At 45.8% G+C, this 25,363-nt stretch overlaps 2 protein-coding genes across 2 annotated transcripts in view; both read left to right on the top strand.

The window, feature by feature from the left end:
• Positions 1-29: 29 nt before the first annotated feature.
• On the top strand, positions 30-9,270 carry LOC141104688 (uncharacterized). Its single transcript, XM_073594358.1, has 5 exons — positions 30-251; positions 1,587-1,694; positions 1,811-1,908; positions 2,267-2,399; positions 4,352-9,270. The coding sequence occupies exons 2-5, from the start codon at positions 1,661-1,663 to the stop codon at positions 6,340-6,342; spliced, it is 2,256 nt and encodes a 751-aa protein (XP_073450459.1). The 5' UTR covers positions 30-251; positions 1,587-1,660; the 3' UTR covers positions 6,343-9,270.
• A 3,874-nt stretch (positions 9,271-13,144) lies between these two features.
• LOC141106791 (uncharacterized) overlaps positions 13,145-25,363 on the top strand; it is a 61,433-nt gene continuing 49,214 nt past the window's right edge. Inside the window, 4 exon segments of the mRNA XM_073597719.1 lie at positions 13,145-13,262; positions 13,819-13,935; positions 14,793-14,927; positions 15,014-15,137. Of these exon segments, the coding sequence (XP_073453820.1) occupies positions 13,248-13,262; positions 13,819-13,935; positions 14,793-14,927; positions 15,014-15,137 (391 nt within the window). The 5' untranslated portion in view covers positions 13,145-13,247.

Below are 25,363 nucleotides of genomic sequence, written 5' to 3'. Positions count from 1 at the left end.
ATCTGTGTGTGTGATTATCGAAGTAACCTGTTAGAAGAATGGACCACCGGGCAAAGGGCAGAAATGAAGGAACAGAACGTAGACTGCAGTATTTATATTCAACACAAGGTGGTATTGTCAGTGGAATGCAACAACAGGAAGTGATGTCAGGTACAGACAGGAAGTGATGTAAGAATATAAACAGGAAGCTCCAGGTGAAAGGTGAGTCGGGAGGAAGTAGAGAGGAGACATTGCTGGAACTGGCAACAGAGGTAATAAGATATTTTTTTTTATTTACATCCAGACTAGGGTTTCCACCAGTCCGTGTCTTGAATCATGTGCCTGGTTTTTGTACTTCTTGAAACCCAGGCACATTACTAAGTCCAGACCAGGGACAGACCGTTTGGTCGGGGGGCATTAGCATACTTGTCACTGTAAAGACAGCAGCAGTGTCCTTGCTTCTAGATAAATACACTGTGCCTGTGTTGTGTTGGGAATTGGAGGCTACTACTACAGGGGAGTCTGCAGCCCGATCACAGCTGACAGATATACATACTCCACACTCCTCTCCATACTGCCCACTGTCATACCCTCCACACTCCTCTCCTGTACATACTGCCCACTGTCATACCCTCCACACTCCTCTCCTGTACATACCGCCCACTGTCATACCCTCCACACTCCTCTCCTGTACATACTGCCCACTGTCATACCCTCCACACTCCTCCCCTGTACATACTGCCCACTGTCATACCCTCCACACTCCTCTCCTGTACATACCGCCCACTGTCATACCCTCCACACTCCTCTCCTGTACATAGCGCCCACTGTCATCCCCTCCACACTCCTCTCCTGTACATACTGCCCACTGTCATACCCTCCACACTCCTCTCCTGTACATACTGCCCACTGTCATACCCTCCACACTCCTCTCCTGTACATACCGCCCACTGTCATACCCTCCACACTCCTCTCCTGTACATACCGCCCACTGTCATACCCTCCACACTCCTCTCCTGTACATACCGCCCACTGTCATACCCTCCACACTCCTCTCCTGTACATACTGCCCACTGTCATACCCTCCACACTCCTCCCCTGTACATACTGCCCACTGTCATACTCTCCACACTCTTCTCCTGTACATACTGTCCACTGTCATACCCTCCACACTCCTCTCCTGTACATACTGCCCACTGTCATACCCTCCACACTCCTCTCCTGTACATACTGCCAACTGTCATACCCTCCACATTCCTCTCCTGTACATACTGCCCACTGTCATACACTCCTCTCCTGTACAAACCACCCACTGTCACACCCTCCACACTGTAAGGGGAACTCTTGTGATTAACTCCATATGATTAGAAATGTTATTTAATCAAAAAACTATATGTATATTGTATTCTACATAAAAAATTGCTCTGCGTTGCCTTGTACAGAGGTCATGAATTTAATGTACTACAAAAAAATATAAAATTGTTCGGGTTTTGGCTTGACGAGAAGGTTGCAACCCTAATCCAGACCCCTCCTCCTCATTATGTCCTCTTCTTCCATGAGATTTACACCCAGTAACCCCCTGTCATGTCCGTCTTCTTCCTCCATAGGCACTGTGACGTCTTTTATCTCCAGTAGATTATAATACAGTTGAAGTATTTAGAAAGACCTCTACAAGGACGTCATGATGGAGAATCAGCCGCCCCTCACATCACCGGGTAAGAGGAGACTTTATTGTAAAGGAGAGAGCAGTACGGAGGGTCCACCTAGATCCCCCATCATCTGATAAACACATAGAGACAATGTATTCAGTCAGTGTGTGTGTTTCCTACAGATGGATCCAGTAATGGGAACCCACCAGAGAGATGTCCCCGTCCTCTGTATTCCCGGGATTCCACACAGGAAGATCACACCATCCCTCACCATCATCAGGTAGGTGGGACTGAGCATGAAGACCTAAATAATGACAGGACGTTCTTTTATGGAAACTCTTTTTCCTTTTAACAAGTATACTGTACTCTGTCATCTTTGGGGTTTAGGGTGAAGAACGGAAAGACATCAAAGTTGAGGTTAAAGAGGAAGAAGAAGAGAGGTTGGTGAGTGGAGATCAGCAGTCATTGGAGGAGGGAGGTCCTCTGTATTCCCGGGATTCCACACAAGAAGATCACACTTATAAAGAGAATCATCAGGTAGATGGGACTTGAAAATACTGCAATTCTCTGAGTAGATATTCTTTGATGTAATTTCTTGTTCTTTTTTCTAAATTCATTCCATCCTCTTTGGGGTTTAGGGTGAAGAACTGAAAGACATCAAAGTTGAGGTTAAAGAGGAAGAAGAAGAGAGGTTGGTGAGTGGAGATCAGCAGTCTATGGAGGAGGGGGAGATGATGAAACAAGAGGAACCTTCTCTACATACGGACACAAGTAAGTAACAAATACATACAGAAACAGTTTTATATTTTTCACTCCAAGGGAGAAAAGGGAAGCACAGTCCTAAACGTACAGCAGATCCCAAGGATTTCTAGTAGAGCTTGGTCCAATTTCCTCCAACAAGGAAACAAGAATTTTATAACACAACATTTTGAATCGTTTTTTCTACAACTATCATGGTACTGTGCAGGGGAGGCTGCAATTGAAAGGGGGGCTGTAATATTCAAGGGAGAAAAGAGGGAGCTGTGATTGCAGGGGGGATTGTGTTGGGGGGGCTGTCATTTAAGGGGTACCCCGATGCAAGGGGAACTGGAATGTAAAGGGGGGGCTGCTATGTGAAGGGTAACTGAGGACAATGTGGGACTGCTGTTAAAGGGGGGACTGTGATATGAAGGGGGGGCTGCGATGTAAGGGCTCATTCACACCAGAACGCGGTTCCGTGCGCGTTTCCTCACCGCAATCAAATCGCTGCGGGTGTCAATATATTCCTAACGACACCCCAAATACAGGTCACAAATGCAGCGTGTTTGCCTGCACCGGATCGCATGGTACCACCATACCATACCATTTGGGGAAGTGCATTTATGAAATGTAGTGTATGCATTACTTCTTGTACAGTTCAGTATGATTTCAGTCCGTTGAAATGAATGGGCTAAAAATTGCACCAGGCTGATTCAGGTGTGAACCGGCCCTCTAGAGGGGGGGGGGGGGGCGAGGGCCCTGATGTGCTGGGGAGCCGAGGGCCCTGATGTCCTGGGGGGCCGAGGGCCCTGATGTGCTGGGGGGCCGAGGGCCCTGATGTGCTGGGGGGCCGAGGGCCCTGATGTGCTGGGGGGCCGAGGGCCCTGATGTGCTGGGGGGCCGAGGGCCTTGATGTAAAGGGGGGCCGAGGACACTGATGTAAAGGGGGGCCGAGGGCCCTGATGTGCTGGGGGGCCGAGGGCCTTGATGGGCTGGGGGGCCGAGGACACTGATGTAAAGGGGGGCCGTGGGGACTGATGTGGAAGGGGGGGGAGGGAACTGATTTAAAGGGTGGGGGTCTTTGATGTAAAGGGGATTGTGATGTGTGTGGGGGTGGGGGGACTGGAGACACTAATGCAAAGGGGAGGATGAGAACACTGATGCAAAGGGGGGGGGGGGGGGCTGAGGACACTGATATAAAAGGGGGGGGGGCAATTATGTGAAGGGAGGGCTGAGGACACTAATGTAAAGGAGGGGGGAGACTATGGTGTAAAGGGGATTTGTGATGTGAAGGGGGGCCGAGGGCACTGATTTAAAGGGGGGCCGAGGGCACAGATGTAAAGAAAGGGGGGCAGAGGACACTGATGTAAAGAGGGGACTGTGATGTAAGGAGGAAGGGGGCTATAATGTGAAGGGGGGGGGGGGCTGAGGACAGTGATATAAAGGGGGGCTATAATGTGGAAGGGGGGGTGAAGAGGGAACTGATTTAAAGGGTGGGGGTCTGTAATGTAAAGGGGATTGTGATGCGCAGGGGGGGACTGGAGACACTAATGCAAAGGGGGGCTGAGAACACTGATGTAAAGGGGGGGGGGGGGGACTATGGTGTAAAGGGGATTTGTGATGTGCAGGGGGGGACAGAGGACACTAATGTAAAGAGGGGACTGTGATGTAAAGGGGGCTAGTATGTGAAGGATAGGCTGAATACATTCATGTACAGGGGGGGCTGTGACATAAAAGGGGACTGTGATGTAATTCAGATCTCTGCTGGAAGAAAACTGTCTGATTGGACCTCTGTGAACTTTATTTCAAGCCCCCCCCCCCCCCCCCGTATTGTATCCCGTATCTGGTTTGTATTCATAGTTTGGTGTAATGTAATTCTATGCTGAAGCTCCGAGACTTCTTAGTGGTGGACCAACATATATGACTCCTGAATGTGAGACTCGAAAAATATTTTTAATTCTTATTCAAAATGTGTTTTCTTACAGATGGACGCTTTCTTCTGAATTCCTCAGAAGGAGATCCAATTTTATCTCCAGATTTCAAGACAGAAGATGATGACATCACACAATGTTCTCCAGGAGAAGATCCCATTATTCCAACCGCACATCACAGACCTTACCATCTGGAGGGATCAATGGATTCTTCTAATCCTGAGGAACCTTCTGATAAATCCCATACTATGACTTCAGATGTCCATCTAAGATCAATGGGTCCTTCTAATCCTGAGGAACCTTCTGAGAAATCCCATACTATGACTTCAGATGTCCATCTAAGATCAACAGATCCTTCTAATCCTGAGGAACCTTCTAATAAATCCCATACTATGACTTCAGATGTCCATCCAAGATCAACAGATCCTTCTAATCCTGAGGAATCTTCTAATAAATCCCATACTATGACTTCAGATGTCCATCCAAGATCAACAGATCCTTCTAATCCTGAGGAATCTTCTAATAAATCCCATACTATGACTTCAGATGTCCATCCAAGATCAACAGATCCTTCTAATCCTGAGGAATCTTCTGATAAATCCCATACTATGACTTCAGATGTCCATCTAAGATCTCACAGAGCTGATCAACCAACCCATCCATCCAATCCCGAAGAGTCTTCGTTAGGTGATGGAGGCCACACAGGAGAGCCTTCATTGTCAACTTGGCATTGCAAAAAATCTCACACTACACACGGAGCACAATGGAGAAATCCCTCGGACGAGCGTCCTTTTTCATGTTCAGAGTGCGGTAAATGTTTCATTAGGATTGGACACCTTCATATACATCAGAAAACTCACACGGGTGAGCGTCCTTTTCCATGTTCGCAATGTGGGAAATGTTTCACTGGCAAAGGAACACTTAACAGACACCAGAGAATCCACACAGGGGAGCGTCCTTTTCCATGTTCTGAGTGCGGGAAATGTTTTATTCAGAACTGGGAACTTCTCATACACCAGAGAAGTCACACGAGCGAGTATCCTTTTTCATGTTCAGAGTGCGGTAAATGTTTCATTAGGATTGGACACCTTCAGGCACATCAGAAAACTCACACGGGTGAGCGTCCTTTTCCATGTTCGCAATGTGGGAAATGTTTCACTGCCAAAGGAATACTTAACAGACACCAAAGAATCCACACAGGGGAGCGTCCTTTTTCATGTTCTGAGTGCGGGAAAGGTTTTATTCAGAACTGGGAACTTCTCATACACCAGAGAAGTCACACGAGCGAGTATCCTTTTTTATGTTCGGAGTGCGGGAAATGTTTCACTTCGCAAAAAGTCCTAGTTAGACACCGCAGAGTTCATACCGGTGAGCGCCCTTATTCATGTTCAGAGTGCGGGAAATGTTTCACTCAGAAAGGAGAGCTTGATGAACACCAGAGAAGACACACAGGCGAGCGTCCTTTTTCATGCTCAGAGTGTGGGAAAAGTTTTCTTAGGATACAGCACCTTCATACGCACCAGAGAATTCACACGGGCGAGCGTCCTTTTCATTGTTCAGAGTGCGGGAAAAGCTTTACTGACAGAATAGGGCTTCGTATACACCAGAGAAGTCACACGGGTGAGCGCCCCTTTTCGTGTACAGAGTGCGGGAAATGTTTCACGGAGAAAGGAAAACTTCTCAGACACCACAGAATTCACACGGGCGAGCGTCCTTATTCCTGTTCGGAGTGCGGGAATAGTTTTACTCAGAAACAGCACCTTGTTTCGCATCTGAAACGCCACAAGGGCGAGCGCCCTTTCTCATGTACGGAGTGCGGGAAATGTTTCGCCATGAAAGGATCCCTTGTTAAACACCAGAAAATTCACACAGGCGAGCGTCCTTTCTCATGTTCCGAGTGTGGGAAATGTTTTGGCTTGAAAGAAGTCCTTCTTAAACACCAGAGAGTCCACACAGGTGAGCGACCTTTCTCATGTTCGGAGTGCGGGAAAAGCTTTGCAAACCAAATGAATCTAATCAGACATCAGAAAATTCACACTAAATGATGCTCTTGATCAGAATAATTACCGCTCCAGGTGCTATCACTTGTATTCACACCATCCTAGTGTGTAGGAGATAAAGGGTGCTGGCTCGGCAAAGTCAACGGCAAAAAATGATGCGTTTCGACGCGTTTCGCACCGTTAATGGAGCTTAATCATAGCTCATTATAGTATGGACAAAGCTTTTTTAAATAAAGGTATTATATTGGAGTGCGGCCACCCTCTTCTCATTTTTTGCAAAACGATGCTCTTGACCAGGGGTCTCCAAACCTTGTAAGCAAGGGAGGAAGAGAGGAAAGTTCCCTGGTGCCGCACATCCACGGAGTCCTATGGTGGTATGAGAGACACAACCTCAGCCTGGGCTCCCACCAGGCCACGCCCCCAACATGTTTCACTCCATCCCTCAGAGCTTAGTCGTGGGGATCCAAGGGGCCAGTTTCCTGTCCTTCAGGCTTGGGGGGCGGGGGCCGGACTGTGACCAGTGAGAGTAGAAAATACCCCATCATTGGTTTTTATGAGATGAATAATGCCCTATTAATGGTGTCATTGGGTGGAATAGTGCCCCAAGGGCCAGATAAAGGCAAGCAAAGGGCCGCAGTTTGGAGACCACTGCTCTTGACAACCGTATGGTGGCATTTAACAGGAGAAGACATTCAATATATAGGATAACTGTGGTATGGATAAAATAAAATGGGGCTGAGTATCTTACTGGCTTCTTGAAGATCTTGGTGATGAGCTCCAAGTGCTAAAATTCCTGTTCCCTCCCACATTGGGTTGTCCTCGTGTCTATTATTCCATTCTGTAAAGTGTCCAGTAGAAAGAGGATTCAGGAGGAGGCGAGGCTTGGCAGCGGAACTGGATGGCCGCCTGAAGCCTTGGTTGTGCTCTGCCAGGAGACTCCGAGCAATAGTTCAGAACCCAGAACCCTATTATTCCATTCCGTACCGTGTCCAGTAGAAAGAAGGGCCAGATAAAGCCAAGCAAAGGGCCACATCCGGCCCCTGGGCCCCAGTTTGGAGACCACTGCTCTTGACAACCGTATGGTGGCATTTAACAGGAGAAGACGTACAACACATAGGACAACTGTGGTATGGAGTAAAAAATCGGGCAGAGTCTCTTACTGGCTTCTTGTGTTTCTTGGAGACCTCAGTGATGAGCTCCAAGTGTTAAAATTCCTGTTCCCGCCCACATTGGGGGTGTCCCAGTGTCTATTATCTCATTCTGTACAATGTCCAGTAAAAAGAGGATCCAGGAGGAGGCGAGGCTTGGCAGCGGAACGGGATGGCCGCCTGAAGCCTTGGTTGCGCTCCGCCATGAGACTCCAAGCAACGGTTCAGAACCCTCGCCCATCTCGTCTTACTCCTGCTGGGAGATTACAGCGCCAAACACCATGAAGGACAACAAGAAAACCAAAGCTCAGGGACCCTGCAGGCTCCGGCCTTCAAAATTTGGTATGGACACGCTTTTTTAACCACTTGCCTACTGGTCACTCTCACCCGCTTCCTGCCCAGGCCAATTTTCAGCTTTTGGCGATGTCACACTTTGACAATTGCTCGGTCATGCAACACTGTACCCATGTGACATTTGTATCATTTTCTTCACACAAATAGAGATTTCTTTTGGTGGTATCTAATCACAGCTCGGGTTTTTAATTTTTTGCTAAACAAACAAAAAAAAAGACGGAAAATTTTGAAAAAAAAAAAAAACATAGTTCATAGTTTGTTATAAAATTTTGCAGGTAATACAGGTAATTTTTCTCCTTCACTGATGAGGCTGCACTGAAGGGCACTGATGAGGTGGCACTGGTGGGCACTGATAGGCTGCACAAATGATGTGGCACTGATCAGGAGGCACTGATGAGGCAGCACTGATAGGTGGCACTGATGAGGTAGCACTGGTGGGCACTGATAGGTGTCACTGATGGGCTGCACTGATGAGGTGGCACTGATCAGGGGGTACTGATGAGGTGGCACTGATGGGCTGCACTGATGAGGTGGCACTGATCAGGAGGTACTGATGAGGCGGCACTGATAGACTGCACTAATGAGGTGGCACTGATGGGCATTGATAGGTAGGACTGATGAGGTGGCATGGGTGGGCACTGATCAGGAGGCACTGATGAGGCGGCATTGATGGGCACAGGCTGCTCTGATAGCCTGAACTGATCAGGTGGCATTGATAGGGGGCACTGATGGGCTGCACTGATGGGCACTGAGAGGCTGCATTGATGAGGCAGCACTGATATGCACTGATGAGGTGGCACTAATAAGTGGCACTGATAGGTCGCACTGAGAGGTTGCACTGAGGGGACCGATTTCCCGCTAACAGAAGCCCATATTGGGATTTTTTTTACCAAAAATATGTTGTAGAATACATATTGGCCTAAATTGATGAAGAGATTTGATTTTTTTACATTTTTTTATTTTTTTTATTTATTTGGATGTTTTTACAGGGCTTTTTTTTCAAAGGAACGTGGGGGAACGCAGTTCCGGCACCTCCTGCACTGAATGTATGTAATGGCGAAGTAATGCTGGGGTGTGCTGGAGGGTCTATTGTCACTGGTGGAGATCTATTTTTGTGTGAGGGTCTATTGTTGCTGGGAGGGGTCTTATATTCCTGGGGAGTTATTTGTTGCTGAGAGGGAGGTATATTGGTGCTGGCTGCTGGGTCCATGGTTGCTGGGGTGGTAGTTTGTTGCGGGGGTGGGGGGGCGTGGCATTGTTGTGTGGGTGATTTATTGTTGCTGGAAGGGTTCTTGTATTCCTGGAAGGATAATTGCTGCTAGGTCTATTGATGCTGGCTGCTGGGATATATTTTGCTGCTTTTCTTTTTTTTTTAAACTAACAAGTTCCCTACAAAGCACCACAGAATGATACTTGGTTCTGTTTTCTCTAAAAGGGGTGATCCTGGGAAGTGGGTAGGGGTCGGAACCAAGGGACCTGCTTGGGGTGGGTAGGGGGTGGAACCAAGGGACATGCTTGGGGGTGGGTAGGGGGTGGAACCAAGGGGCATGCTTGGGGGTGGGTAGGGGGTGGAACCAATGGACATGCTTGGGGGTGGGTAGGGGGAGGAACCAAGGGATGAATCAAGGGATGACTCAGACATGACGATGGATGCACAAATAGGATCAGTCTTCAACGGATCCCACTACCTTCTTCGCCTATTGCGTAGACTCATTCCCATCATCCTGGAAGGAGATACAGCAGCAGTAGTTGGAACAATCATCAATTTCCGACTCGACTACGCAAATTCCCTCTACCTAGGACTTCCCAAATACCAAATTTCACGTCTACAAATTGTCCAGAACACAGCAGCCAGACTGGTAACTGAAAAAAAAACCCTGGGAATCAATCACCCCGTCCTTGAGGACCCTCCATTGGCTAGCCGTGAAGGACCGAGTTACATTTAAGACCCTCTGCCTCACTCACAAATGTACACAAGGAAAAGCCCCGCAATACCTCCAAATAAAGCACTACACCCCAAGTCGCCCCCTCCGGTCAACTAACCAGAACCTCCTCCAGATCCCCAAGACCCGTTACAAATTAAAAGGCGAACGAAGGTACGCAGTCCAAGGACCATGGCTACAGAACGCTCTACCCGCGGACATCCGCTTGGAAGAAAACCATCTGGCCTTCAGGAAGAAGCTCAAGACCCAACTCTTCTGAAAACCCAGATGGACACTGGCGACAAAAGCACCTTGAAGTGATTTTGTTTGCATATGTAGCGCTATATAAGTTATTCATTCAAGGGACATGCTTGGGGGTGGGTAGGGGTGGAACCAAAGAACATGCTTGGGGGTGGAACCAAGGGACATGCCTGGGGGTGGAACCAAGGGACATGCCTGGGGGTGGAACCAAGGGACATGCTTGGGGGTGGAACCAAGGGACATGCTTGGGGGTGGAACCAAGGGACATGCCTAGAAGTGGGTAGGCGGTGGAGATGAAGGGTGACTCAAAAGGGCAGAGTTCCTGCACCTACTCTCTGAGAAAAAAAGCCCTGGTTTTATAGCAGAAAGTAAAAAATATATATATATAATTTTTTTTTCAAAAATCTCGCTCTTTTTTGTTTACAGCGTAAAAGATAAAAAAAGCAGAGGTGATCAAATACCACCAAAAAAAAGAACATCAATTTTATTTGGGTACAGCATCGCACGGCGGCGCAATTGTCAGTTAAAATAACGCAGTGCCGTATCGCAAAAAATGGCCTGGTCATAAAGGAAAAACAAAAAACAACCACCACCACCACACCAAGAAAGAAAAAAACAAAAAACAAACAAATGGCTTGGTCATGAAGGGGGATAAATCTTCCGGAGGTCAAGTGGTTAAGACCACCCTGACATTCTTCTAAGGACATATAGTCTATGACAGGTGTAGCTCCTATCTTATAGGTCCATACCCCAGATAAATAGTGTGCCAGGCACGCAGATTGTTATACTTGTAATTCTCGTCAGTTTGTTCTACTCTGTATTCTTCATGTTCTACTCATTACTCCGTATTATTCTCACCTCTTTATTTTCTTTATTGAAGAAGCTGGTCCAGCCAATAGATAATTATCAAGAAATTGCATGTATTTTACAATTCAAGAAATTGTTTTGATTCAAGATTTGTTTCCTTGTATATAAATCATTTATTCTGATTTTGTAAAATAAACAAGAAAGTTCTATGCTTTTACAATATTCTGTTTTGTTTTTTTTCCAAATGTTAAGTCTGAGATGATCGGTGATTGGAATGTATTCAATCAGTTCATAATAACACCTAAAGCAACCAGGGCTGAACCACTCTTGCAAGCAAACTCACTTAAAACATGGGGACACCAAGCTATATCCACTGGATAGAGGCTTTCCTATCTTGTAGGCCTATTTCCAGTTTTAAGGTGGTCTCAACCACAAAATCTTATATATCTTATATCTTATAATCCCATATTATGATTCCAGGGGTATCTGTATGGATGTCCACCTCCCAGTGTTTATATTGTTCTTGTTGTTTTATACCCATGCTATAGTACAAAATATGTTATCCCTGTCCACTTCTGTTGGTGGCCAAGTGGTTACCTGTGATCTTAGAGAAGACCTAACCCAAAGGCCAAAATTTCCTGTTGTTCTGTTTCCCCCCCACTTATGTGCAGGAGTCAGGTGAGCCCCAGCCAGGAGTCGGGAGACAGGAGGTCTACACCAGGGGTCAGGTGTGCCCCAGCCTGGAATTGGGAGACAAGAGGTCTCCGCCAGGAGTCAAATGAGCCCCAGCCTGGAATCGGGAGACAGGAGGTCTCTACCAGGAGTCAAATGAGCCCCAGCCTGGAATTGGGAGACAGGAGGTCTCCACCAGGAGTCAGGTGTGCCCCAGGCTGGAATCGGGGGACAGGAGGTCTCTACCAGGAGTCAAATGAGCCCCAGCCTGGAATCGGGAGACAGGAGGTCTCCACAAGGAGTCAGGTGTGCCCCAGGCTGGAATCGGGAGACAGGAGGTCTTTACCAGGAGTCAAATGAGCCCCAGCCTGGAATTGGGAGACAGGAGGTCTCCACCAGGGTTCAGGTGTGCCCCAGCCTGGAATCGGGAGACAGGAGGTCTGTACTAGGAGTCAGGTGAGCTCCAACCAGGAGTCGGGAGACAGGAGGTCTCTACCAGGAGTCAGGTGTGCCCCAGCCTGGAATCCCTTTGGGAACCCCATTTCACTGATACCCTGCAAATACTGGTCCACAGAAATGTGCATAGAATTGGCGTGAACGTGCATGTCTGGATGGACTTTGGCACCCAGTGGCCTATTTAAAGCTCTACAGGGTTCAGGATCGATGTTGAGTGGTCATCGACAACTTCTGCCTGTGACTTTTATCCCGTGTGTTCATCTGTATCCTGACCCCGGCTTGTTGACCCTTCTTGTTCCCTGTTGCTGTCTCAGACTTGTGACCTGACTTACAAAAGCAGGAACACAGATCTCTGCCTTCCCATAGTACAAGCACCTCCCACGCAGTTAGCAAGCACTACCTAGGCGCACATTTTACCATCTGAGCCCCCTGATGTTAAACCCCTCCCCAGCCAGTGTCATTAGTACAGTGACAGTGGATATGTTTAGCACTGATCACTGGTTTCCCAAAAAGAGTCACTTAGCGACCGACTTGTCCGCCGCAATATCGCAGTCTATAGGTCGCTGATTGCTGCCATTACTAGTAAAAAATAAATGAAAATTCCTTAAATATATCCCATAGTCTGTAGACGCGATAACTTTTGCGCAACCTAATCAAGATACGATTATTCAAATTTTTTTTTTTTTTTTTACCAAAAACATGTAGCAGAATACATATCCGCTTAAACTGATGGAGAAATACATTTTTTTTACATTTTTTTTATTGGGTGTGTTTTATAGCAGAAAGTAAAAAATATTGTTTTTTTTATTTCAAAATTTTCAGTCTTTAAAAGACCTTTAATCTTATTTGGGTACAATGTCGCATGACCGCGCAATTGTCAGTGCTGAATCGCAAAAAGTGCTCTGGTCTTTGGCCAGCCAAATGGTCCGGGGCTTAAGTGGTTAAGGAGGGCAAGTGGTTAAGTAAGAGTCCCAATCATACCTTCCCTTACATCAGAGTGCCCCCCCGGGGTACCTGCACTAAAGACTGGAGAGAGGTGGGGCTGTGGGTGTTATTGTCTGGATTTGACACAAGGTATATAATCTGTGTGTGTGTGATCATCGATGTAACCTGAAAGAAGAATGGACCCCGCTGGAGCCGGCAGAATGATGGAACGTAACGTAGACTGCAGTATTTATAGTCAACACAAGGTGGTGATCTCACGTATTGTCAATGGAACGCAACAGCAGGAAGTGATGTCATGTGCAGACAGGAAGTCATGTAACTTACAGACAGGAAGTTCCGGGTGAGAGGTGAGTCGGGAGGAAGTAGAGAGGAGACGTTGCTGGAGATGGCAGAAGAGGAGGTAATAAGATTTTATTTTATATTTACACCCAGTAATCCCCCCCCCCCCCGTCATGTTCCGTCCTCTTCCTCCATAGTCACTGTGATGTCATTTATCTCCAGCAGATGATGATATATATAAATGGGTTATATGAAAGATACACCTAAATATGAAACTTTAAATTTCCACTAGATGGACGTACGATATCTACAACCATGAAAAATTCTTACTACCTTAATAGAATATATTAATAAAATATATTTTTAAATATATTAAATAATTTAAGAAAAAAAAATGTTGAATGACCTTGCACAAGACCCCATAAGATATGAGAATAATTAGAAGTATTTTTATTTTAAACCGTGAATGTGACTTTTTAAACACAATTACAATTTTAGGTATCTTCGTTTTTTATTTTAGAATTTTTGCAAAGGCTTGTTGTTTTGATGCTGAGTATATCTTGGTATTTATTAACACATAAACTTCCTTCGCTTTTACACAGAGGGTTTAAAATGAATCTCTACTAGTCTTTGAGTTATAATGATCAGCGAGGCCGCTATATATTATCCATCTACAGAGATCTTGTGTGGATGACATGATTCCACCAGTGAAGATGGAGGAAGAGGACCGGAGTCAGATGACTCAGAAGATACTAAACCTCACCCTGGAGATCATCTACCTGCTGACCGGAGAGGTGAGGAGGATTCTGGGAGGTCACATGACATCACTCTTATCTCTATTAATAAAACACAGACCTGACCGGAGAGGTGAGGAGGATTCTGGGAGGTCACATGACATCACTCTTATCTCTATTAATAAAACACAGACCTGATCGGAGAGGTGAGGAGGATTCTGGGAGGTCACATGACATCCCTCTTATCTCTTTTAATAAAACACAGACCTGACCGGAGAGGTGAGGAGGATTCTGGGAGGTCACATGACATCACTCTTATCTCTATTAATAAAACACAGACCTGACCGGAGAGGTGAGGAGGATTCTGGGAGGTCACATGACATCCCTCTTATCTCTATTAATAAAACACAGACCTGACCGGAGAGGTGAGGAGGATTCTGGGAGGTCACATGACATCACTCTTATCTCTATTAATAAAACACAGACCTGACCGGAGAGGTGAGGAGGATTCTGGGAGGTCACATGACATCACTCTTATCTCTATTAATAAAACACAGACCTGACCGGAGAGGTGAGGAGGATTCTGGGAGGTCACATGACATCACTCTTATCTCTATTAATAAAACACAGACCTGACCGGAGAGGTGAGGAGGATTCTGGGAGGTCACATGACATCACTCTTATCTCTATTAATAAAACACAGACCTGACCGGAGAGGTGAAGAGGATTCTGGGAGGTCACATGACATCACTCTTATCTCTATTAATAAAACACAGACCTGACCGGAGAGGTGAGGAGGATTCTGGGAGGTCACATGACATCACTCTTATCTCTATTAATAAAACACAGACCTGACCGGAGAGGCGAGGATGATTCTGGGAGGGTAACATAACATTGGTGTTGCTTCTTACAAACAGAGATGCCCTCCAGTGGAGTCGAGTGACCATTTCACCATCACAGTGCCTCCACCCCACTCAATGAAACCCAAGAGAGACAGCGATAAGAAGATTCTAGAAGTCATCAAGAAGATGATGGAGCTGCTGGCAGGAGAGGTGAGCGGTGCCGGGAATTCTGGGACATTATCCAGTAACAGACAAGGGATGTGTCTGGATGGTGACTGTATCATTGTGTGTGTCAGGTTCCTATAAGGTGTCAGGATGTCACTGTCTATTTCTCCATGGAGGAGTGGGAGTATTTAGAAGGACACAAGGATCTCTACAAGGACGTCATGATGGAGAATCATCCGCCCCTCACATCACCGGGTAAGAGGAGACTTTATTGTAAAGGTAGAGAGCATTACGGAGGGTCCACCTAGATCCCCCATCATCTGATAAACACATAGAAACAATGTATTCAGTCAGTGTGTGTGTTTCCTACAGATGGATCCAGTCATGGGAATCCACCAGAGAGATGTCCACGTCCTCTGTATTCCCGGGATTCCACACAGGAAGGTCATCATCAGGTAGATCATGTAGACCTTAAACTACGAGAGGACATTCTTCTATGTAATTTTTTGTTCCTATTTATGAATGTATTCTATCATCTTTGGGGTTTAGGGTGAAGAACGGAAAGACATCAAAGTTGAGGTTAAAGAGGAAGAAGAAGAGAGGTTGGTGAGTGGAGATCAGGACTCTATGGAGGAGGGGGAGATGATTAAGGAAAGTAAACTGGAGGAATCTTCTCTACATGTGGACACAAGTAAGTCGTAAACACTAAATATAAAACCAGTTCACATTTTTATTTTATTTCTATGAATATAAAGTATATACTTACATTGGTAGATGGGTTGAAAAAAAGACATACTGTTTATCAGGCATTCAGGCCACAGGAAAAACAGTAGACACAATCCTTAACCTACAGTGGCTCCCAACGATCTCATATAGAGTTTGACCCAATTTGCTGGACCAACATATATGACTCCTTATTACAAGACTATAAAAAATGTTTACATTTTTATTTAAAATTTGTTTCCTTACAGATGGACATTTCGTTCTGAGAACTTCAGAGGGAGATCCAATTTTATCTCCAGATTTCAAGGCAGAAGATAATGACATAACACAATGTTCTCCAGAAGTAGACCCCATTACCCCAACTACCAATCAAAGACCTTACCATAAGGAGGGATCAATGGGTCCTTCTAATCCTGAGGAATCTTCTGATAAAGACCATACTATAACTTCAGATGTCCATCTAAGAATAATGGATCCTTCTAAACCGGAGGAACCTTCTGATCAATCCTATACTATGACTTCAGATGTCCATCTAAGAATAATGGGTCCTTCTAAACCTGAGGAACCTTCTGGTCAATCCTATACTATGACTTCAGATGTCCATCTAAGATCAATGGGTCCTTCTAATCCTGAGGAACCTTCTGATAAATACCATACTATGACTTCAGATGTCCATCTAAGAACAATGGATCCTTCTAATCCTGAGGAATCTTCTGATAAATCCCATATTATGACTTCAGATGTCCATCTAAGATCAATGGGTCCTTCTAAACCTGAGGAACCTTCTCAGGTTATGACTTCAGATGTCCATCCAAGTTCTCACAATGTGGAGAGATCAATAGATCCCAAGAAATCTTGTGTATGTGATGGAGGCCACACAGTAGAGCCTTCATTGTCACCTTCATATTTGGAGAAATCTCACAATGAAAGCAGACCACTACCTGAAGAGCAGAGCGGTCCCTCAGGTGGGCATCTTTTTTCATGCTCTGAGTGCGGGAAAGGTTTCGGGAAGATAGAACAACTTCAAAAACACCAGAAACTTCACACAGGGGAGCGTCCTTTTTCCTGTTCAGGGTGCGGGAAATGTTTCACCGACAAAGGAACACTTAACAGACACCAGAGAATACACACGGGTGAGCGTCCTTTTTCATGTTCGGAGTGCGGGAAACGTTTTATTCAGAAAGGTGACCTTCTTATACACCAGAGAATTCACACGTGTGAGAATCCTTTTTTATGTTCAGAGTGCGGGAAATCTTTCATTTCACGAAACACCCTTCTTAGACACCAGAGAATTCATACCGGTGTGTATCCCTATTCATGTTCAGAGTGCGGGAAGTGTTGCGCTCACAAAGGAGAGCTTGATAAACACCAGAGAATACACACGGGCGAGCGTCCTTTTCCATGTTCAGAGTGCGGGAAATGTTTTATTAGGATGCAACAGCTTATTATACATCAGAGAACACATACGGGTGAGCGTCCTTTTTGTTGTTCGGAGTGCGGGAAATGTTTTGCTGACAAAGCTGCACATCGTGTACACCAGAGAGGTCACTTGGATGAGCGTCCTTTTTCATGTACAGAGTGCGGGAAACGTTTCATTGATAACGGAAAACTTCTCATACACCAGAGAATTCACACGGGTGAGCGTCCTTTTTCATGTTCGGAGTGCGGGAAATGTTTCATTGATAAAGCAAAGCTTCTCACACACATGAAAATTCACACGGGGGAGTGTCCTTTTTCATGTTCAGAGTGCGGGAAAAGTTTCACTGATGAAGGAAAACTTCTCAAACACCAGGAAAATCACTTGGATGAGCTTCCTTTTTCATGTACAGAGTGCGGGAAACGTTTTGCCGACAAAGGAAAACTTCTCAGACACCAGAAAATTCACACGGGCGAGCGTCCTTTTTCATGTTCCGAGTGCGGGAAATCTTTCTCTAGGATAGACCACCTTCTTAAACACCAGAAAAGCCACAAAAACCAGTCTCCTTTTTCATGTTCCGAGTGCGGGAAATCTTTCACCGAGAAAGGAAACCTTCTTAGACACCAGATGATACACAGGGACGAGCGCCCTTTTTCGTGTCCGGAGTGCGGGAGGCGCTTCACCGTGAAAGGAAACCTCATCAGACACCAGAGGACGCACACGGACGAGCGCCCTTTTCCGTGCTCGGAGTGCGGGAAGTGTTTCACCCAGAGGCAATACCTTCTCATACACCAGAGAAGCCACACGGGGGAGCGCCGTTACCCGTGTTCAGAGTGCGGGAAGCGTTTCATTCAGCTGCAGCACCTTTACGCGCACCAGAGGACCCACAAGGGCGAGCGTCCCTTCTCGTGCGCGGAGTGCGGGAAATGTTTCACCGAGAAAGGGACCCTTCGAAAGCACCAGAAAACCCATTCCGGCGAGCGCCCTTATTCGTGCTCAGAGTGCGGGAAAAGCTTCGCAAGCCAAAGAAGTGTACTCAGACATCAGAGTGTTCACACCAAGTGAGGCTGCCCACGGGCTGACCAGGTTTAGATCAGAAAATGACTTCTACCCCCCAAACATGATATATTGTAGCAGAGACCCCAGGGAATAAAATGGCGGTTGTTGCCGTTATTTATGTCACACGGAATTTGCGCGGCCGTTTTCCAAACGCAATTTTTTAGGGGGAAAAAAATACGCTTTAACCCATTCTATACCATCAGGGTGCTTTTACTCCCCTTCCTGCCCAGGACAATGTTCAGCTGTATTGATAGGCTGCACTGATGGACACTGATAGGCTGTACTGATGGACACTTTTGGGCACTGATAGGCTGTAATGATGGGCACTGATAGGCTGTAATGATGGGCACTCATAGGCTGTACTGATGGACACTGATAGGCTGCACTGATGGGCACTGTTAGGCTGCACTGATGGGCACTGATGAGGCATCACTGATGGACACTGATAGGCTGCACTGATAGGCTGTACTGATGGACACTGATAGGCTGCACTGATGGGCACTGTTAGGCTGCACTGATGGGCACTGATGAGGCATCACTGATGGACACTGATAGGCTGCACTGATAGGCTGTACTGATGGGCACTGATAGGCTGCACTGATGGGCACTGATAGGCTGCACTGATGGACACTGATAGGCTGCACTGATAGGCTGCACTGATGGGCACTGATAGGCTGCACTGATGGGCACTGATAGGCTGCACTGATGGACACTGATAGGCTGCACTGATGGGCACTGATAGGCTGCACTGATAGGCTGCACTGATGGGCACTGATAGGCTGCACTGATGGGCACTGATAGGCTGCACTGATGGACACTGATAGGCTGCACTGATGGGCACTGATAGGCTGCACTGATAGGCTGCACTGATGGGCACTGATAGGCTGCACTGATGGGCACTGATAGGCTGCACTGATAGGGTGTACTGATGGACACTGATAGGCTGTACTGATGGGCACTGATAGGCTGCACTGATGGGCACTGATAGGGTGTACTGATGGGCACTGATAGGCTGTACTGATGGGCACTGATAGGGTGTACTGATGGGCACTGATAGGGTATACTGATGGACACTGATAGGCTGTACTGATGGGCACTGATAGGCTGCACTGATGGGCACTGATAGGGTGTACTGATGGACACTGATAGGCTGCACTGATGGACACTGATAGGCTGTACTGATTGGCACTGGTGGGCACTGATAGGTGGCACTAATAGGCTGTACTGATAGGCTACACTGATAGGTGGCACTAATAGGCTGTACTGATAGGCAACACTGATAGGTGGCATTGATGGGTGGCACTGATGGGCACTAATAGGAATGTAAACATCCATTGTAATAGAAATAAGGGATGACAGGTCCTCTTTATGGAGCCATCAGGGGTCAGAAGAACCCCAAATCTCTCATTTACCTTTAAAAGCAAAAGATATATATAAAACATTTTTTTTTTGTGATCTTTTGCTTTAAAAAAAAAAAATAGTTTACTTCCGCCCTAGACTGGAAATGAGGTGATGACGTTGCTCTGGTTCTCCTAGGTCATAGAGGTGATCAGAGACGATCTAGACTCTCATTGCCTCTGTGACCAGCAAACGTCACCGTTAGATCGTTTCTCAGATGCACCAGTGAAAACGGTAAGCCTGAAAAAGAACGGCCCACGAAAAAATCCCAACAAGTGTATTTTAATCGGTCTGTTATGGAGTCCAGAAACTATGGACTGATCAGACCAGATGTACTGACGGCCGATCTCATTTCTTCAGACCTGAAAATACCAGGGCAGTACAAATACCCCCTAAATGACCACTTTTTTGGAAAGTAGACATTCCGAGGTATTTAGTAGGGAGTTTTTGGAAATTTTTTTGGCACAATTTTTTTGAAAATGAAGAAATGTTTTGGTGCGTTTCGTGTACTCGTGGCCGGTACCGGCTCTCCGGTGGATGGTGGTGGCGAAAGGTTCTAATATTTCCCCTAGTGGGGTTTTCTGAGGATTGCTGGATGCTTTACAAGAACTTTTATCTTTTTATGTTGAATTTCATACTTTATATGGCAACCCTTTGTGTTGGAAATGACTGCTGGTATAATACTTGGACCCTTTTTATATTTGTTCTTAACCTTTTGATATGTTCCACCTGCGTTGTGGACCCTATTTTTGATGTTATTCTTTGCCTACAATTTGTGTCCTCTTTGGAAAAACTTTCAATAAATATATTGAAACAGAAAATTAAGATATATAATTTATTTGTATTTTTTCCACACAATTTTTTTTTTTTTTTTTACACATTTTTTTTTCACACAATTTTTTTTTTTTTACACATTTTTTTTCACAAATTTTTTTTTCTTATACATCCTGTTACCAGTGCAGTACAGCGTCATCATATCACTGGTGCGGCGGAGATCAGGGACACTGGTGACAGTATGTTAATTAAAAAAAAATGGAATTCATTTTTTATTAAATTTTTTAAACATTTTTTTTTTTAAACATTTTTTTTCATTTTTTAAAATTTTATTATTTTATTTTTATTACATTTTTACTGTGAGTGAGTGCGGCGAGTGTCACCATAGGGGTAATCAAGGATTTTTTTTTTACATTTTTTTAAAAAATTTATTAGTATTTTTTTAAAATACTTTCATCAGAGTAGTCCAGTTTCACCGTAGTAACACTATATGACACTGGAGGGGTGATCAGGGATTTTTTTTTTACACTTTAAATTACATGGTACATGGTGCTGTGATTGGCCCAGGTACCATGTGATAGCTGTGGGCCAATCACAGCATAGGTAACACAGCTTTTGGGGGGGCGGGGGGAGGGTCATGCTGCACGCAATGATGAAGTCTGAAACAGGTGCATACCTACAGGGTACCCATGCTCCACATGGATAAGAGGGGAACTGGGGGCGGCATATAGAGCAACCGATGCCCTCCATTGAGGGGATTGGCACCTCTACATGCCACCCTCACCACCCCTCTTATCCAGGTTCCCCTGAGCCCCTGTGAGATCCCCTGACCCCCCCCCCCCCCCCCAGCGTTGCAGTTCCCCCCTCCTCTTCCCCAGCTGTTAAGGGGGATGTGTCAGGATGAGGAGCGGGGAAGGGGCTGGTAAACGAGTCATTCCTTTTCTGAATGGACACAGTCAGCGATAGGTACCCATGACTGACTGCTCATTCATAACTTTGGTATAGCAGCGTTGCCAGGCTCCCCCCCCCCTTCCCCTCTCCCACCAGCTGTTGAGGGGATGTGTCAGGATGGAGAGCGGGGAAAGGGGACGCTAAATGTGTCATTTACCGGCCTCTTCCTTTTCTGAATGGACACAATCACTGACTCTGTTCATTCATAGCTGAAGTGTAGTAAACTGTATTCATCCATTACTGTGTTTCCTATGCTTCAGTTTGTGAATGAAGGGGAGGCCTCTGTACAGAGCTTTTCCTGTCCATTCATTGTGTACAGCTGAGGCTGCAGAGGTGGAGGTTGAAGGCTGTCTCCTATCACATCAAAGGTCCCCCATCATATCAGAAGTCCTCCTATCACATCAGAGCCCCCTCAATCATATCAGAGGTCCCCCCATCACATCAAAGTTCCTCCTATCACATCAGAGGTCCTACCATTACATCAGAGGTCTTCCTATCACATCAGAGGTCTTCCTATCACATCAGAGGTCCTCCTATCACATCAGAGGTCCCCCCCCCATCACATCAGAGGTCCTCCTATCACATCAGAGGTCCTCTCATCTTATCAGAGGTCCTCCCATCACATCAGACGTTCTTTCAATCACATCAGACTTCCTTCCATCACATCAGACATCCTCCTATCACATCAGAGGTCCCCCATCACATCAGATGCTCCTATTACATCAGAGGTCCCCCCATCATATCGGAGGTCCTTCTATCACATCAGAGCCCCCTCAATCTTATCAGAGGTCCTCCTATCATATCAGAGGTCCTCCTATCACATTAGAGGTCCTCCTATCACATCAGAGGTCCCCCCCCCATCACATCAGAGTACCTCCTATCACATCAGAGGTCCTCCTATCACATCAAAGGTCCCCCCATCATATCCGAGGTCCTCCTATCCCATCAGAGGTCCTACCATCACATCAGAGGTCCTCCTATCACATCAGAGGTCCTACCATCACATCAGAGGTCCTCCTATCACATCAGAGGTCCCCCCATCACATCAGAGGTCCTCCCATCACATCTGGGGTTCTCTCATCACATCAGAGGTCCCCCCATCATATCAGAGGTCCTCCCATTACATCAGAGGTTCCCCCATCGCATCAGAGGTCCTCCCATCACAGCAGAGCTCCTCTCATCACATTAGAATTCCCCCCACCACATCAGACCCCCCCCCATTACATCAGAGGTCCTTCTATCACATCAGAGGTTTTCCCATTACCTCAGAGGTTCCTCTATCACATCAGAATCTCCCCTAAAAAATTACTGGTCCTGCATCAATTTAGTGGACCCCACCTTTACATAAGAACACCTCCTTTACATCATAGCCCCCCCCCTTCACATCAGAGTCTTCTCATCACATCAGAGGTTCCCCCATCACACCATAGAGCTGCCATAGAAAGTAGTGTGTATGGTGGGAGGAGAGCTGTCAGAGAACTTTGGAAACTCCAGAAGAGACCGGATGTGATAAGTTCTACATAACTTCTCCTAGTACTTCCATTCCTGGTGGTAGAATTCTCCAGCAGTGAAAGTGAAAGTTCCAATCTGTGGTATAAATCTGAGCTGTGATCAGCTGGTCAGGGCTGAGGAGCCCAGTTTAAAATTGAAAAATGTAAACTTATTAATGAGAAACCTGAGCCTGGGACAGTGAACACAACCACTTTGATGAAATTCACTTTACATCAGAGGTCCTCCCATCACATCAGAGGTCCTCCCATCATATCAGAGGTTCTCCCATTACATCAGAGGTTCTCCCATCGCATCAGAGGTCCTCCCATCACAGCAGAGGTCCCCTATCACATCAGAGTTCCTCCTATCACATCAGAGGTCCTCCTATCACATCAGAGGCCCTCCAATCACATAAGAGGTCCTCCTATCACTTTAAAGCACCTCCCATCGCATCAGAGGTCCTCCCATCACAGCAGAGGTCCCCTATCACATCAGAGGTCCTCCTATCACATCAGAGGTCCTCCTATCACATAGGAGGCCCTCCAATCACATAAGAGGTCCTCCTATCACATCAAAGCACCTCCCATCACATCAGAGGTCCTCCTATCACAGCAGAGGTCCTCCTATCACATCAGAGTTCCTCCTATCACATCAGAGGTCCTCCTATCACATCAGAGGCCCTCCAATCACATAAGAGGTCCTCCTATCACATCAAAGCACCTCCCATCACATCAGAGGTCCTCCTATCACATCAGAGGTCCTACCATCATATCAGAGGTTCATCTATCACATCATAGGTCCCCCCCTGCATCATTTTAAAGGTCCTCCCATCACATCAGGGGTCCTCTCATCACACACATATATATATATAGTGTTTGGGGGTTTCTGAGTAATTTTCTAGCAAAAAAAAGTAGATCTTTACATGTAGGAGCGAAGTATCGAATTGGCCCGGATGGAAAGTGGTTAAAGACAGATTGAGTCCAGGAAGGAGGACAGTCCGGGATCTTTTCTCTGTACATAGGAAGGAAGGTGTCCTCATCTGTTTTTTCAATCATGTTGGGCATCCCCATAACCCCTGTACCCCATCCAAGTTGTTTTTCCCAAATAAAAACAACAAAAACAAGCCCAGAGACTGATTTCTTGTGTCCGGATGGAAGTGGAAAATGCGTGTTGCCTGGCTGTGCAGGAGTAGGGGAGCCAGATACCAGCAGCCCCTGTGGGAGGTAGTGCTAAATATGTAAGAAAAGGCACGACTGATAATAAATGAATGAATACTGTGTATATTGGTAATCAAATTAAGACATTGTAAAAAAAAATAAAAATTATATTTTATACCACTACTTTGCTATATTATTTGTGTAATCATCAATATAACCTAATAGAAGAATGGACCACGAGGCAGAGGGCAAGATGATGAGACGTAAGGTAGACTGCGATATTTATTCTCAACACGAGGTGGTGGTTTCATGTATTGTCAGTGGAACGCAACAACAGGAAGTGATGTTAGGTACAGACAGGAAGTGATGTAATATACAGACAGGAAGTTGTGGGTCAGAGGTGGGTTGGGAGGAAGTAGAGAGAAGACATTGCAGGAACTGGCAACAGAGGAGGTAATAAGATATTATTTTATATTTACACCCAGTAACCCCCCGTCTTGTCCGTCCTCTTCCTCCATAGTCACTGTGATGTCTTTTATCTCCAGCAGATGATGATACATATTATATGTATATATACAGTATATATGTTATTGATGTTTATATTGTTATAGGACAGAGATAATCTAAATATAGAGCCCTTTATCCAACTGTCCACCCAGAGCCTCTGGTTTATAGACCGGATACATCCTAAATATAAAACCATTTATCCAACTGTCCATCCAGAGCCTCTGGTTTATAGACCGGATGCATTCTAAATATAGAAACATTTATCCAACTGTCCATCCAGAGCCTCTGGTTTATAGACCGGATGCATTCTAAATATAGAAACATTTATCCAACTGTCCATCCAGAGCCTCTGGTTTATAGACCGGATGCATTCTAAATATAGAACCATTTATCCAACTGTCCATCCAGAGCCTCTGGTTTATAGACCGGATGCATTCTAAATATAGAAAAATTTATCCAACTGTCCATCCAGAGCCTCTGGTTTATAGACCGGATACATCCTAAATATAGAACCATTTATCCAACTGTCCATCCAGAGCCTCTGGTTTATAGACCGGATACATCCTAAATATAGAAACATTTATCCAACTGTCCATCCAGAGCCTCTGGTTTATAGATCGGATACATCCTAAATATAGAACCATTTATCCATCCTCCATAGAGCTGTCTCAGGGTTGTTGGCTCTCGTCACTGTGAGATAATGGACACCATGTCTTCTCTGGATCAGGATATGGGGAGGAAGAAGACTGAACTACATTACAAGTTCTAATGAAGGCAGCAGAAGGAATGAACATCCCTACAGTACATAGAATAAGGGATGAAGCTCCTGATTTTTGTGATTTGATGGAAGTGATGCTACCATTCTATACCTCTAAAGTATGTTGGTGAAGGATTTTTGTCTCCCTTTAGCCCCTCACCATAACCTGACTGGTTGCCCTGTCTCTGTCATGTGATACTGATAACCAATCACAGTACAGATGCCTCCAGACCTATTTTGGTGGAGT

Source organism: Aquarana catesbeiana, linkage group LG08 (genome assembly GCF_042186555.1).
Source record: "Aquarana catesbeiana isolate 2022-GZ linkage group LG08, ASM4218655v1, whole genome shotgun sequence".
In the NCBI taxonomy this organism is placed as follows: Eukaryota; Metazoa; Chordata; class Amphibia; order Anura; family Ranidae; genus Aquarana; species Aquarana catesbeiana.
The sequence above is the reverse complement of the archived record's forward strand: the minus strand, read 5'-3'. Positions and strand labels throughout refer to the sequence as shown.